The sequence below is a fragment of the Cervus canadensis genome, chromosome 6 (genome assembly GCF_019320065.1).
Source record: "Cervus canadensis isolate Bull #8, Minnesota chromosome 6, ASM1932006v1, whole genome shotgun sequence".
NCBI classification, from domain to species: Eukaryota; Metazoa; Chordata; class Mammalia; order Artiodactyla; family Cervidae; genus Cervus; species Cervus canadensis.
The window spans coordinates 32,776,088-32,792,290 of NC_057391.1; the positions used below are offsets into that span (position 1 = coordinate 32,776,088).

The 16,203-nt window shown below is 37.8% G+C and overlaps 1 protein-coding gene across 1 annotated transcript; it reads right to left on the bottom strand.

The window, feature by feature from the left end:
- Positions 1-5,067: 5,067 nt before the first annotated feature.
- On the bottom strand, positions 5,068-5,717 carry LOC122443367 (28S ribosomal protein S33, mitochondrial-like). Its single transcript, XM_043471431.1, has one exon. The coding sequence runs from the start codon at positions 5,639-5,641 to the stop codon at positions 5,321-5,323; it is 321 nt and encodes a 106-aa protein (XP_043327366.1). The 5' UTR covers positions 5,642-5,717; the 3' UTR covers positions 5,068-5,320.
- Positions 5,718-16,203: the final 10,486 nt, after the last annotated feature.

Below are 16,203 nucleotides of genomic sequence, written 5' to 3' on the forward strand. Positions count from 1 at the left end.
TGACTAAGTGTGTGTAATTAACAAAACAACTTAGAGTGATATGAGAAGAAAATGCTGTGAAAATGTACGTGAGTGTTAAAAACAGAACGTGTAATATCAGTTAATTCTTATCTGAAAGCTGTATAATATGTATGTCTTTTGATTCTAGAGAAAAATATCTAAAAAAACCAAACTAAAAACAACCAAAACCCAAATCCAGTCCAATGCACATAGTGAAAATATAGTGGATGGATGTCCCTTGCAGTTAAACTCATGTCCTTGGAATATATAATTTGTTTTAAGATATTTTACAAAGATGCAGTGAGAGACTAAAAATGTGTTGAGCTTCAGATTCTCCATATTAACATTGGATGCTAACTTATGGGTTTCATTTTTGCAACTGTTTTTGGACCCATGTTGGGTACAAGTGAAGAGAAGAGAAAGAAAGGAAAGATGAATTGAATGAAGATAACCCTGAAGTGTGACACTTGAGATTTGACCAAACATTAATAAAACCTGGTATTACCTGCCCCTCCGAAAGAAATAGGAATATGAGATGATAAAAGTTTGGTTTGGTCTTTATCCTCCAGTTGTTGTTGTTCAGTCGCTAAGTTGTGTCTGACTCTGCAACCTCATGAACATGCCAGGTTTCCCTGTCCTTCACTGTCTCCCTGAGTTTGCTCAAACTTATGCCCATGAGTCAATGATGCCATCCAATCATTTCATCCTCTGTTGCCCTCTGCTCCTCTTGTCCTCAATCTTTCCCAGCATCAGGGTCTTTTCTAATGAGTCAGCTCTTTGCATCAGGTGGTCAAAGTACTGGGGCTTCAGCTTCAGCACCAGTCCTTCCGGTGAATATTCAGGGTTGATTTCCTTTAGGATTGAGTGCTTTGATCTCCTTGCTGTCTAAGGGATTATCAAGAGTCTTCTCCAACACCACAGTTTGAAAGCATCAATTCTTCAGTGCTCAGCCTTCCTTATGGTCCAGCTCTCACATCCATACATACTATTGGAAAAAACATAGTTTTGACTATACAGACTTTTGTCGGCAAAGTAATGTCTCTGCTTTTTTATGCACTGTCTGGATTTGTCATAGCTTTTCTTCCAAGGAGCAAACGTCTTTTAATTTTGTGGCTGCAGTCACCATCTGCAGTGATTTTGGAGTCCAAGAAAATGAAATCTGACACCGTTTCCACTTTTTTCCCCTTCTATTTGCCATGAAGTGATGGGACCTGATGCCATGATGTCATTTTTTGAATGTTGAGATTTCAGCCAGTTTTTTCACTATCCTCTTTCACCTTCATCAAGAGGCTCTTTAGTTCCTCTTCACTTTCTGCCATTAAAGTGGTGTCATCTGCATATCTAATTCCAGCTTGTGAGTCATCCAAGCTTGACATATTCCTTTCCCAATTTGAACCAGTCCATTGTTCCATGTCCAGTTCTTACTGTTGCTTAAATCAGTTACCTGATTTTAATTGTCATTGAACTTTAGTCTGCTCCTTTGACTTCCACTTGCTTTTTATTACTATTAATTTTTATGTATCTGATATTTGAATTTCTAACTATAAGTTAATGTATTTGTATTTCTGTTGTTTAGTCATGAAGTTGTGTTTGACTCTTTGTGACCTGTCCCTTTAGGAAACAAAATCCTAAAAGTCAGAAGAAAGGTATGTTTTTCTTATTCTGATTTCTTAAAAATTCCCATAGAAGATGATTACTACACATGTGGTAAATCTTTTAAAGAAATTTCTACCTAAACCAGGTTCCTTTTGTTCTCCAAAAAGGCAGCAAATGAAACTCTTTGTAGAGTACTTTGTTTTCCAAAGTGCTTAGATATTTATGCTACTTAAAATTCATTAACAGGTTAGATAAATTTTCAAACACTAGGATTAACCATCCACTTGAAGAATCAAGACATTTTATTATGTATTTCCCCCTTTGCTCAGTAGAGTATTTAGCATAACACATACGTCAGAAAATATTTTCTTATTGTTACCATCTCAGAATTCTTCTTAGTTCTTTCCTTAGAGTTCTTGCTGTTAGATGTTGGTAATATAATGAGCAATTTACTGTCCATACATCTGACACAGATATTCCTCTTAAGGAGAGAACTGTCTCTGCTTGAGAACAGAGTTCCCTAAGACACTTGGGGAAGAGAATGACCCTCTGAAATCCTAAGTGTCAAATGGGAAACCGCACTCATGTGCCAGGAGGTGAGGGAATAATCGAATGCTGGCTCAAGATGGTACAGTCAAGTGATACAATATTGGCATAATACAGACTCATAGATCAATGGAACAGAATAAGAACCCAGAAATAATGACATATATATGACCATGCATATATGGTCAATTAATTTTTGACAAAGACACCAAGAGTAGATGATGGAGAAATTGTAGTTTCTTTAACAAATGATGTTGGGAAAACTGGACAGCCACATGCAAAAGAATAAAATGGAGTCCCTGTTTTATACCATACACAAAAAATCAACTTATAACAGATTAATGACTTGAAAGTAAGACCTGAAACTGTAAAATTCCTAGAAGAAAAACAGATTTAGTTCCTTGATGTTGATTTTAGCAGTCATTTTTTGGATTTGACACAGAGCAAAGACAGCATAATCAAGAATAAACAAATGGGACTGAATCAAACTAAAAATTATGCACAGCCAAAGAACCAACAAAATGAAAAGACAATCTATGGAAAGGAAGAAAATATTTGCGAACCATACATGAGATCAGGGGTTGATAACAAAATATATTGGTACAACTCGACAGCAAAATAAACACTAAGTTTAAGAATTGGGCTAAGCATATGAACAGACCTTTTCCCAAAGAAAACATATAAATGGCCAATAGGTACATGGAAAGGTGTTCAACATCACTAACCAAGGAAATACAAATTAGACTACAATAATTTATCGCCTCACACCTGTTGGGACATCTATTATAAAAAAAATAAGAGATAGCAAATCCTGGTGAAAATGTGGAGAGAAGGGATCCCTCCTACACTGTTGGTGGGAATGTAAACCGGTACAATCGCTAGGGAAAACAACATGGATATTCCTCAAGAAATTAAGGATAGAACTACCATATGATCTAGCAATCCCACTTTTGGATGTATATTTAAAGAAAATGAAAGCATGATACCAAAGAGTTATCTATACATTCATTGAATTCAGTGTAGTTTTATTCACAATAGCCAAGATATGGAAGCAATCTAAGTGTCCATCCATGGAAAAGTGGATAAAGAAGATGTGATACACATACACAGACACACTCACACACACAATGGGATACTCAGCCGTTATAAAAAAGGAAATCCTGCCATTTGAGATAATAGACCTTGAGGGCATTATGTAAGCCATATAGAGAAAGACAAATGGTATCACTTATATATGAATTCTTAGGGAAAAAATTGAATTTCTAGAAGCAGTGTAGAATAGTGGCTGCCAGGGGCTAGGAGTTAGAAGAAATGGGGAGAGATTGGTAAAAGCGTATAAATTTTTCACTTATAAGATGATTAAGTTCTCAGGATCTAATGTATAGCATAATGACTGTAGTTGATAATACTGTTGTATAATTGAAATTTGCTAATCAGTCTCAAAAAAGTAACTGGATGACACAATTCCATTCCTTTTTAGGTATGAGTGATGGTGGCGGGGGCGGGGAATCTTTTTACAGTGTTAACTCATCACATTGTAGACACTTTTATATTGCAAGGTTTTTTTTTTTTTTTTTTTTTTTTAACAGTTATGCACAATGAAGAGGATGGAAAACTTACAAATAAATGGCAGAGTCAAATGGTTACAGAGTGTTGGCTGCCCATTTCTCTGATGGGCTAGGCTCTTCATTCTTGGTTTTGAGGGCAGTTGGTGGGGGGAGATAGCATCTTTGTATCTCTTTTAGGTAACTCTTCATTTGTGAAGCAAAAACTCAGATTATATTATATGTTGACATCCAAATAGTTTTATCTAAATCCAGTTCCAAAAAGCTTCAAATCAGTGTACTCCCAGGTTGTGGCACGATAATGTCACTCTCTATTTCTGACATTGTAGTGAATTTTTAATCTTTTTTTTTTTTTTGCTGGTGCTTTGCCAGTGGGGAGCAGGGGTTAAAGGCGCTTTATTTTCCACAATAATCTGCATACAGTTAGTGCTTCTGTACTGTACACTTAAAAACAGTCAGGATTTAACTTTTATGATTTTGCCACAGTAAAAATAAAGTATTTAAAAAATTTCCTAGACAGTGCTAGAGATCTTTAGAATACTTGGGGGAAAAAAAAAAATCAGAAGCCCTTGCATCTCATTGGAAACTCACTGCTAGTATACAATAAAAAGTTAATCTGGTTAACTATATACAAGTAAATCTGGTTAAGTCCAAGCTTTTTCAAAGAACTTGCAAAACCCTTCCCAGTCGGGCTTTTGTTTCGTTAACTAAAGTCACACTAGTTCCTGTCTCTTCAGTTCCTCAAACTGGACCATTTCCTTTTACCTTCCGGCTTTGCCAGTGGATGTTCTCTATGCCTCTAATGCTTTTCCACCATTTTTATTCTGCCCCACCCTAATTTACTCTTCAGAGCTCTTTAGGGAGGCCTTCTTTAAACTACTTAACGAAGTTTTGGCCTCTTGCTATCCCTCTGGATCAACCCATCGATCCATCCACATTCTCACAGAAGTCTGTCTGGATTTTTCCTTTGTAGCATATAATACAGTTGTATATGTGTAACTATGTAATATCAGTCTCTCCCACAGGACTGCAAGTTCCATGAGGTAGGGACTGTTTCCTGCAAATGACTGTATTACCAGGGCCCTGGCAGCTTGTATAAAGCAGGTATTCAGTACTCTCCTACCAGGCACAGCCTTTTATCCCACAAACTTATCTTACAGATATTCTCAAAGGAGCAGGCAGAGAGGAACATAAAGTTTGTGAGCTTGGTGGTGGAGACAGTGGTTGAACAGCCGCAGAGATGATAGGAATGGTTTAGGTGGGGAGGCAAGAAAGGAGTAATGAGGACATTCATTTAATGAGTTTCCCCTCCACTCCTCCAACACCCCATCCCCTCCCAAACCAGTCATTCAACAATAAATAATCATGCGTTCCATTTCTTTGGGGAATAAGGTAAACCTCAGATTACAGAACCAAGGCAGATAATTTTGCATAATTAGAATGAAACCAGTCACAATTCAACTGGGTTAGATTTCAACACGGACGTGATGGTATTCCTCCAAACAGTCTTCAACCTGGGAAGCTGACACTCCTCCAGGATGTGGATGGACCGTAAATATACTTCCTCCTGCTTTCAGCCGCTGAGAGAGAAGTCCTCCCCTGACGGACCAGCACTATTTCTTTTTCGCTGCTCTTTTCCCTTCTCCTTTCCTTGGCTTCTCCTTTCCACGAAGCTTCTTTAGATGCAGCTGCTCATCCTTGAAGTCCTGATGTTCGTCTCTGTAGAGGCCAAGAAAACGTAGTATCCCCATGAGTGCAAAGTAAGTGTTGTGATTTGGATACCAGTCATAAGTCTCCTTTCTCTTGGCCAAAGGCTGCTCACTGAACAGCTTCACCACTTTCATGGATTTGGAATCAGTAGGCCTGGCAACCTCACCAAACAGCCGGGCACTCAGACGACTCATGCGCAAGGCATATTCTGAAAGTGAAGACATTTCTTGAGCAGCAAGGAACAAGAGGCCCTACTCGTGACCTTCTCTCCTGTGAGCCCTTTTCCCGGAAGGCCAGCCCTCAGCCCGCCCCCCGAATTTTTAATCTTTTGTGAAATTCTGTGACATTTGGAGAAAAACTGAGAATGGATTTTGTGGGGAATGGAAGTTTAAAATGTATGATTAAGAATTGCATGAGTCTATTTAAATAAAATCAGTGTGTATGTGTCTGTGCATAGAGATACAGAGAAGAGGAAAAATTATTGCTTAAAGGATAGATACTCAAATGTGAAGGCTTGTTTTTCTGGATGTGGCCTTATTCTGAGTGTGAGAAATTTTAAATATTTTTCTTCCCTATTTGTTATAATTATATTGTATTTCTTGGAAATGAGATGGTGGCATGTCTTCCTTCTACTAATATCTGGAAAAGATTGCTTAGAGCTTCCCATTCCATACAATGTGTTTTTCAAAGATCTCTTGAGGGCTTTATATTATGCTCACATCTGATGCGAAACTATTTCCTCAGAATTAATTCAGGAATTGAATCACCCTTCTTTGCTTGCTTCTTTTATTCTACCATGTGGAATCCCAAATATGAACCTTCAGCACAGTAATCATAAAAGCTATTGTCTTAGGGCAGATGTATGTGATAGACTCTACTGATAATCTGCAGTGGGTTATGGACAGATTTATTCTACAGAAGTGCCATTTCAAATTAGGAAATCTTTTTTTCATCCTCTGTAACCCGATGGTTTTTCATCAGTGGTATCACCACTCATAGATTCTGGCCACACACCATCTTGACTGCTTCTCTCTTTTTCCCTTTCCAGTTCTTCTCTCCAACTCTTTTTGTCCCTGGATAGCACAGGTAACTCCAAACCCTTCTTACTGTTTTTTGGTAAAGCAAAGTACTTTTTCTCAGCTTCTAATCACAAAACTCATTAAGGTGTTCAGAACAAAAAAGACTTCCTTTGGAAAGAACTACCAGAAATTGTGATCCCAAAATAGCCCTTTCCCCTGCTATACTCCCTTCATAAGAAGAATAATGATTAAAGATGGTTTTATTATTTTCTACCAATCTCTCCCCTTCCTCTAGAAGGTAGATGATAGAATATAAGCAGGCTCTTAATTTTATTTGTATCAAGCAGTTCAAGGTCAATAGCTTTTTAGAAATGTAGATCCCATGAGAGCAGCCTGTCTGAAGGCATCCTGGTCAGAAAGCTGTAATGGCCACGTCTTAGAAGGTTGCTATTCCTGTTTGGGAGGAAAATGTGAAAAATTCATGGGCAAAAGGAAAAAAATGTACATTTCTTTTATTCTTCTAGATTAAATTTTGGACATCTTTTACAAAGTTGAACTTTTAGAATTAAAGCAGCAAGTCATGAGTTTCTGTCAGGTATGGCACATACTTTGTAACTAACCTATTTCTACTTGTTCTCGCTATTTAGTTGTTTCTGGTTGTAAGACCTGAAGGAGGCTCAAAGATGGATTAGATGGATAAGAACACAAGCATTCCTTATCAGAATTTATTTTGAATTTTGTTTGGCTATAGGTGAGATTTCTGTTATGAGCTGACCTTGATATAAGATTGTACTCAGAACTTTTTTTTTCCTAGAGCTATTCTGATATCACTTGCTGTCCACAGCATGATCTACTAATGTGGTGGCATCATCTGTGTGACTTATAATCATGAGCTTTTGCCCACTATTATGAGGTACTGGGCTCGGGAAATAAGCATTTCAGATATGATGTTCTTTATGGACTATTTTTGTTCTATTCTCCAGCCTTCATTTCCTCATTCATTACTCAGAAATAACTGCTAAAATTCTGGAACCCATTGTTGCCTTTCTCTTTCTTTAGTACAATATTCCCTGTACTTTGGAGTGGTAATAAAAATTCAGTTTTCTGAGCTTCACCTTAGACCCCCTGAACCAGATTCTGGTAACTAGTCATATGATCTGAGGTCCTCTCCACCTTCACCAGGCTTGAGTTTGAAGGGCCCATGAGGAGAAGAGAGGAATCCAGGCACCCCTCTTTAGTAATGTATGGCCATACCATTCTTTTTCAGATTTGGACTTCAGAAATAGATATGAAACTGCAGCAAAGTTCTGTTTAACATTGTGTTTATGGAGTAGCTCTTCTTTTCCTGGTTTCAAAGAATTTTTTACATTTGTATACAGATATGGTACCAAACTTGTCAAATAATTTTCCAGGACTTATTGAGAAGATCACTGCTTTTTAATTTGAATAGTTATTGACTATAGGTCAATGTTTCTAACAATTTCTAATTTGAATCAATGTTGTAATCTCCACTGATAGACTCATAATATTAAATAATCATTGATTTTCCTGGTTTATGTATTTTTTTACATGTTCAGATTGATTTTTGAGCATTTTAGCTGGTATTAATATATTACATCTATAGTCAATAGGTGAGATTGACCTAGTGTTCTTTTTTTTCTTGAACTATGTTTTTTAAATTTTAATATCGTGGTTATGCTAGTTTTGTAAATACCATTTTGGGGGCTTTATGTGTTCTGTGCTCTGAAAAAGTTCCTAAAGCACTGGAATTTTCTGTCTCAATTCTGATAGTGCTGCATCACAGCAGGATTTGGGGGTCTGTGGGAATAGGAAGGTCATTCTGGTTGAGGCTGGGTCAGGATAGGCTGCCCTCTGGTACCCACAGTACTCAGAATATTCCAGTCTTTTTAGTCCTATATACCTTCATTTCAGCAGCAACAAGATACTTGGAGAGGTTCATAAAGAAGCAGGTGCTCCTTTTGGATGAAAACAAAGTGTGCCTTTTCCATCCCAGGAAGAAGGATGAAAGAGCTCAAACTTTCCTTTGACACACAGTGCTGCAAAAGTTTGAAAGATCATTTTAGCCTTGCCATGTTGCTATGGTAACCTGGCTTTCTGTAGCTAATTGTGTGCTTGCTTTTTTCTTTCTTTCCAAGTAGAATGAATTGTACTAATGCTCAACCTTTTAAGCAGCAAAAGTAAGGCACCCAGAAATATGGACTGACCATTCTGTATTTATGGACATTTGCACTTAAGAATAATTATTAATTATACATGGGAGTGCAGAACTGTGAATTCAAGAGTCTTCAAAGTAAAATAGAACATTTTCTATTTATCTTATTGATTGTTTTTTGCTCTCCTGTAGCAACTGGCTTTTGGCTTAAAAGATGAAGGTGATGTGGTTGAGTTTTGTTCCTTTCCGAAGGCATCCAGCCAAGAAGTGAAGCCATAGGAATGTATGTTTGCAGCAAATCGTGGCTTAAGCACGATCCTGCTCAATGGTAATTGAGTATTCCTGTGGTAAGACATGGAAGTAAATTGAAATGGGGCTGTAATTTAAAATTATGAGCAATTCATGCCCTACTTCCAAGGATTCTGTCATAAATAAGCCCTCTTTTGGTCTGATATAATTGTTTTTTAAAAACTCCTGTAGCATAAAATGGGTGGATATCTTTTATTTTCTCATGAAACTAAATACTTTGTTTAATTCTGAGAAAAATGAGAAAAGAGCCTAAGAAAAATGCTTTCTACAAATAGGTCATGTAGCTGCTATACTTCCATTCAGTGAGTGTGATTAGTCAATATGGAATCACATTTGGCAAAGATTTAAAGCACTAACTACTAGGGCATAGCATAGCTAACATGAATTATATCTACAATTCTGAGGACATATCATTTATCCTTGAACATAAATAGTCTTATTTATTTTAAAATGAGAGCAATGAACTAGCCGGTAATTGTTATAACTTTGAAATTCAAAGAAACAAGTGATAGTGACACAGTCACTATTCATAGGCAGATGATATATTGTTTTATATTTATAAACTTGGATAAACCAAACTGCAGTAAGCTGTATTCTTCATTAAAGGAGAGCAATTTATTTCAGTTGAAGAGATGAGGTAGTTTCTGAATGAGGGAACTAATATCTGTGAGTGCTATATGTCCTATATTTTAAATCTGTAATCTTATTTCATCCTCATCATAGCTTCAGTAAGTAGTTGGAATTGAATGCATTTTGCAAATGTGTGAACTTGAGGCCTGGAAAGTTTAAACCATTTGTCCGGGTTCACAGAAGTAGGAGCTAGTTAAAAGAGTGATTCAAATACTAGTCCATTGGTCTCTGAAATGTGTTGGTGCCTTTCATGAATGATAAGGTATCCATGAATGTTTATGAAAAAGATGACAATGTTCATTGTGTTCTTTTAAGTTGATCTGTAAAAAGAATACAACCAAGGATAGTTAAGGCCTCAAGGGGAATCATTTCAAGGTCTCTCTCTGCCATTTTTAACACCTCTCTCTGGTTCTGCCATAAAATGAGAAACAGTGATCTGACTTGTCATCATAGTTCAGTTTACTGGTTCAGCTCAATTTCTGGAAGAGGGGCTTTCAAAGGGGTGGAAGTGTGGCATATGTGGGCATGGTTTACACATTTTTCCACCTCTTCCTTCTATGCCCTTAAGTAGGAGGTGGCTGTAGAGTGTTTTCACAGCTGATTAATAAAGTAGGACTTCACTTCCATTTACTTTTCATTATTCTGTAAACCTACCTTCCCTGGGGTCCACCTGGGGAAGAATGGCTGTGATCTGGGGGCAGATTTCAGGTCCTCTTGTCAGTACCACCTGGAAGCACACCAGTACCACTTATTTATAATGGAATAAAAAGTGAACATTTCAACAAGTATGTCTTGTAATCATCTACTAAGTTGTGGTTGGAATTCCAAGAAGAAAAAAAATATGAGAAGAATGTTGACATGAATGAAATTAGAAGCAACCTATGTGCTGGGTGAGAATTCTGCCTACACAAATTAGACAATACAAATAGAAGCTTAAAAAGACTTGCTTATGGAGGTAACAATTGAATTCAGGGTATGCAGGGAATCAGACCCATCTCCTCTGATGACCATTGACCCAAGGGTCCTATTAATATAGCAGCTGTATAGAAGAGCTTCAGTAGAATTGTGCTGGGAGCTGCTAGCCCTTGGAAACTTTGTCCAGTCTTAAATCTTTAACCACTGAGTAATGCTACAGTTTGACAGAATTTTTGGCCCAGAAATCTTGGCCCTCCTAATCTGGTATTGTACCTCTCCCAGTGCCCTGTAGTTGGACTATGCAATCCTAGAAAAATAAAAAATAAATTGAGCACAAAAAAAGAACAAAAAAACTCATCTGGATGCTTTTGAGTTGACTTCAGGATGATCCTTTGTATTTTAAATGTAATATTTAAGGCAATGTCATATCAAAATACATACATAATGTTTAATTAGATTTAATAAAGGATTATGCATTATGCACTTAAGTAAGCACTTGTCAGAGAGGTGAAGTGCTCACAAATCAAATATATTAAATATATAAATCCAGCTTGAAATGTTGAAAGGAGTTAATCTAAGTTAGGGATAGAGTGCTTGTGTGTGTGTGCTTAGTCTCTCAGTGGTGTCTGACTCTTCGCAACTCCATGGACTGTAGCCCGTCAGGCTCCTCTGTAGGGATTCTCCAGGCAAGAATACTGGAGTGGGTTGCCATGCCCTCCTCCAGGGGATCTTCCCAACCCAGGGGTCAAACTCAGGTCTCCTGAATTGCAGGCGGGCTCTCTACCATCTGAGCCACCAGGAAAGATCATAGATTGCTTAGGAGAGTTTAATATGCTTGACTTGTGTTAATGAAACTGTTGTCAAAAATAAGGAGTCAGACTGTACAGATTCAAATTTCGAGGGTATTGATTTTGTACAATTTACTTCACCACCTTTTGACTCAGTTTCCTCATTTGTTAAAGGAAATTTGTTGTTCAGTTTGCTCAGTCATGTTCAACTCTTTGTGACCCCATTAACTGCAGCATGCAGGGCTTCCCTTCCTCCACTATCTCCCAGAGTTTGCTCAAACTCATGTCCATTGAGTCACTGATGCAATTCAACCATCTCATCCTCTGTCATCCCCTTCTCCTCCTGCCCTCAATCTTTCCCAGCATCCGGTCTTTCTCAATGAGTCAGCTCTTTGCATCTGGTGGCCAAAGTATTGCAGCTTCAGCATCAGGCATTCCAGTGAATATTTAGGGTTGATTTCCTTTAGGATTGACTGGTTTGATCTCCTTGCAGTCCAAGGGACTCTCAAGAGTCTTCTCCAGCATCACAATGAAAGAACATCAATTCTTCAGTGCTCAGCCTTCTTTATGATCCAACTCTCAAATCCATACATGACTACTGGAAAAACCATAGCCTTGACTATACAGACCTTTGTCAGCAAAGTACTGTCTCTGCTTTTTGATACGCTGTCTAGATTTGTCACAGCTTTTCTTCCAAGGAGCAAGCATCTTTTGATTTTATGGCTGCAGTCCCTGTCCACAGTGATTTTGGTGGTAGTAAATAATAGTAGTGAAATAATTTTACCTACTTCATAGGGCGGTTGGGAGGATAAAGAGAGCTAAGACATACATAACAACTGCTTGGAGCAGAGCATGGTGCATTGTAGGCCTTATAAACATGCTTGTTATTGTTAAGCAGAGTGAGAACAAACATTTTTGTTCTCACCTTTAGCTTTTTACCTCCCTCAGGAAAGTATTATGTGTTCTTCATCAGCCCCATCCACAGAGTAAGTCCTTTTTCACATGCCCTAATTACTACTTCTGCTTCATAACACTTAAAGTGGCATGTATGTGTGTGTGTGTTTGTGTGTGTGTGTGCATACATGCGCCATTTTGTGGTTGAAAAAACACAGTCCTAAGACTGAAACGAATACCAATTTATGAGCTTTACTTGCTTTTCTTGAACTCTATGCTAGGGTCTACATAATCACAGTGTTAATTACTAATTCACCATTTTCTCTCCCATTCTCTTCCCTCACATTTCTTAAAGTCTGCTCACATACCTTTCTTCTCTTATACTTTCCCCAGCCTGAGACTGGTTCTGATCCTTTTTCCTTTCCTCATTCTTTTGTACTGAAAAAGCCCAGAGGCCTGTTCTGGCAAGATTGAGCCCTTCTCAAAGGATGGAGAGGATAAGAACCTGAATAGAAACATTAGAAATTGCTTACTAAGTACTTGTTGAATAAGTCAGTGTTTTTTTTTAAATTCATTTATTATTAGGGATGCTGGCATTTTTGTTAAAAAATGTTGAATAATTTTTATTGATTAGAGTAGGACCTATCAAATTGATATACTTGGTCTGATTATTCAAGAGAAATAGCATTTTTCAAATAATATATAAACCCAAGTGAAGTACATTAGTACCTTCAGGGTACAACTTGGGGAATTCTTTTTCTAGTTGAAATGAGCTAATGCTTTTTCAGGTATACTGTGTGCTTAGATTGTTACATAAATTTAACTTATTTTCTCATGTCTGCAGTGAAGGTAGTTATTCTTCCCATTTTATAACTGGGAACTGAACCTCAGGGATGTTTAGTGATTAGCCAAAGGTCATAAGGCTGTAAGTGATAGGTCAGGAATCTGAACCTAGGTTCAGAGATCTAAAGTTGACATATTTTTACCTCCTACCACGTCTGGGGATATAGGCATGTAGGAATCTTTGCCTCACCCTGGTAAACTCTTAGTTTGAAAACATTCTGTACAGTAGTCTCCCTTATCCACAGTGGGTATATTCCAAGACCCCCAATGCATGCCAAGATAGTATCTAACCCTATATATATACTGTGTTTTTTCTATGCATACATATTCATGATAGTTTAATTTATAAATTATACACAGTAAGAGATTAACAGTAATAATAAATAATTATTAAATAAATAAATTAGACACAATAAGAGAGTAGCCAATAATAAAACAGGACAATTTTAGCAATACACTGTAATAAAAGTTAGTGAATGTGGTCTCTCTCTCAAAATGTCTTATTGTACACATTTAATGCCTTTTCCATCTGAACTAAGCACTTATGTGTTATGGCCATGACTTTTGAAGTTTGAGGTGCAACAGTAAAATGGTCACAAATTTCTTTTTCTTTTTCACAACTTTATGGACAGAAGATCCATTCTTATTGTAGATATTAGCAACCTCAGCATATGATATTTTTTTCCTTAATAAGTTTAGAACTTTTACCTTTTCACTTAAAGGAAGTGCTTTATGACTTCTCTCTTCCTTTCTTTCTACTGAAGTAATAGCTTCTCTTTGGCTGAATTGCCAGTATTACTACTCTTTCACTTTGAGGCCATTATTAAGTAAAATAAGGATTACTTGAACATAAGCACTGTGGTACCTTGACAGCCATCGGATAAGCAACACAGCTTCTTGTTGTTTAGTCACTCAGTCACGTCTGACTCTTTTGCAACCCGAGGGACTATAGCCTGCCAGATTCCTCTCTGCCCATGGGATTTTCCAGGCAAGAATACTGGAGTGGGTTGCCATTTCTTCCTCCAGGGGATCTTCCCGACCCAGGGATTGAACCCGCATCTCCTGCACTGCGGATGGATTCTTTAACACTGAGCCACCTGTGAAACCCAAGACAGCTACTCACTGTCTCTTGGGCAATAAAGGGTTGATGCACATTCCTGGCAGGATGGGGCAGAGCCACAGAGATTTCATTGCACTCCTTAGAATGGGACACAATTTAAATAAATGAATTGCTTATTGCTGAGATTTTCCATTTAATATTTTTTTAATTTGGTTGAGAGGTTAGCTGAAACTGCAGAAAGCAAACTGGTGGACAACGGGGCGACTGTATGCTAGTCTCCAATCAGCGTGTACATTATTTAATGGGTTAATCTGAGGGAAGCTGGAGTCCCAAAGAATGGTTCAGTTTTTTTGTTTTCTGTACTCACTGTGTCCCTTTTCTCATCTTTTCTAAGTAACATAGAAAGTGTTTACCAATTTCTATATTGTAAGACTCCCTGTTCACATAAAATTATTCAAATTTAGCACATTTATTTCCAAATAAGTTTTGAGATACAGGCATTGCAGAAAACTCATGTTTAGTTAAAAACACCAGTGAATATTGAAAACATTCTTGGTTGTAAGTAGAGATCTGGGAATGTTATTATGTAAATATAATGGAAATTTTATTTTTTTATGCTTGTAAGAATACATTTCTGAAGGTATTCCAGGAGGGTACTCACATGAATAAGAAAAATCCCGAGAAGTGAGGAAAGCAGACCTCTCTTACTTTTTGTTTGTGTTCTTAAATATTATCAATTCACAATGAATTAAAATAGCCTAGAAAATCTTTTCATTTAGGAACTGAAGTTTATAACACTTTTTTTGAAATAAGTTTTCACTGTAATAGAAAAATAACCATCTAACAGACTGTAGACGTGAAATAAGTTAATCTGATCCAGAAGCTGAGCACAATTTAGACAATGGTTGGAAGTGAATTGCAGCCAAATTGAGAGCTCTGTTTCCTTTGCTGGGGAGCAGGGCAGGAGCAGGACCAGCTCAGAAGTGATTGAGGGTCCTCGTAACCGAAAGTTGTGAGGGAAGTTGTGGGGAAGTCACAGGGGACTTCCCTGGTGACTCAGATGGTCAAGAATCTGCCTGCAATGTGAGAGACCCAAGTTTGATCCCTGAGTTGAGAAGGGAAGTTGTGAGTTGAGTTCTCATCCCCTGGAGAAGGGAATGGCTGCCCACTCCAGTAATCTTGCCTGGAAATTCCATGGACAGAGGAGCCTGGCGGGCTCTAGTTCGTGGGGTTGTGAAGAATCAGACGCAACTCTCCAACTTTCATTTTCACTTTTCAGTGACAGACTGATGGGGCTCACATGCATGCAGAGGAACAGAGTGCCCAAGAATGTAATTCTTCAGAATGGAATGGAGAAGAGAGGGACATTAGAATATCAGTGAGTTTTATTACAGAAAAAGAAATTTTAAAAATGAAGAAGTATGCAGAGAGTGATGGGAAATTAGAAAAAATTAATCTTATATAAACATATTAAAGAGGACTATAGATCTTAAAATTTGAGAACTGGCATCCTTAGATGATTTTATTGGCTTCCCGCAAACGTTTATTTGAAACATTAGACTTGATAGGTTTTTCTCTTTTCCTTCCTGAGCTCTTACCAGTTACGTACAAGCTATGCCACTGACACTGACTGGATAGTTTCAGTGGCTCAAGTAACAGGAGAAGAACGTTGAATAATGTTAAACGACATTACATTTTGCTATATTGAGCCATCTATCTGTTGTTATCTTGATAACAGAAGAAATGTTGAAAGTATTATCAGAAACTGGGAATTAGAGGTATCAGCTCCCAGCTTTCCTCAAGGAAATGAAAGAATTGGTTCACATATTCAGCATCTTTAACTTTTCTAAGGGTGCTCCCTAGAGGACAGGCTGCCGTCTCCCCAGTCTTGCAGATTTCAGGGATATGGCACGGCTAGCTGCCTTGGGGAGAATGGAGAAGGCAGCTTGGGTTGATAGAAGACATAGCACCTCCACTCGGCTCAGGAAAGACCAAGTGGACAAAAACCAAGACTGCCTACTTCTCCCTGGGGAAAGCAAGTGTTTATTCAGGTGTCTAATGTTACAGCTCTTCTATGAGCTGGTCAAAGGCTTTACCTTCTGACTTGCCTGTCCCAGAATGCTGATGGCACCTGGCATAACCTAGCTGCCTGGGG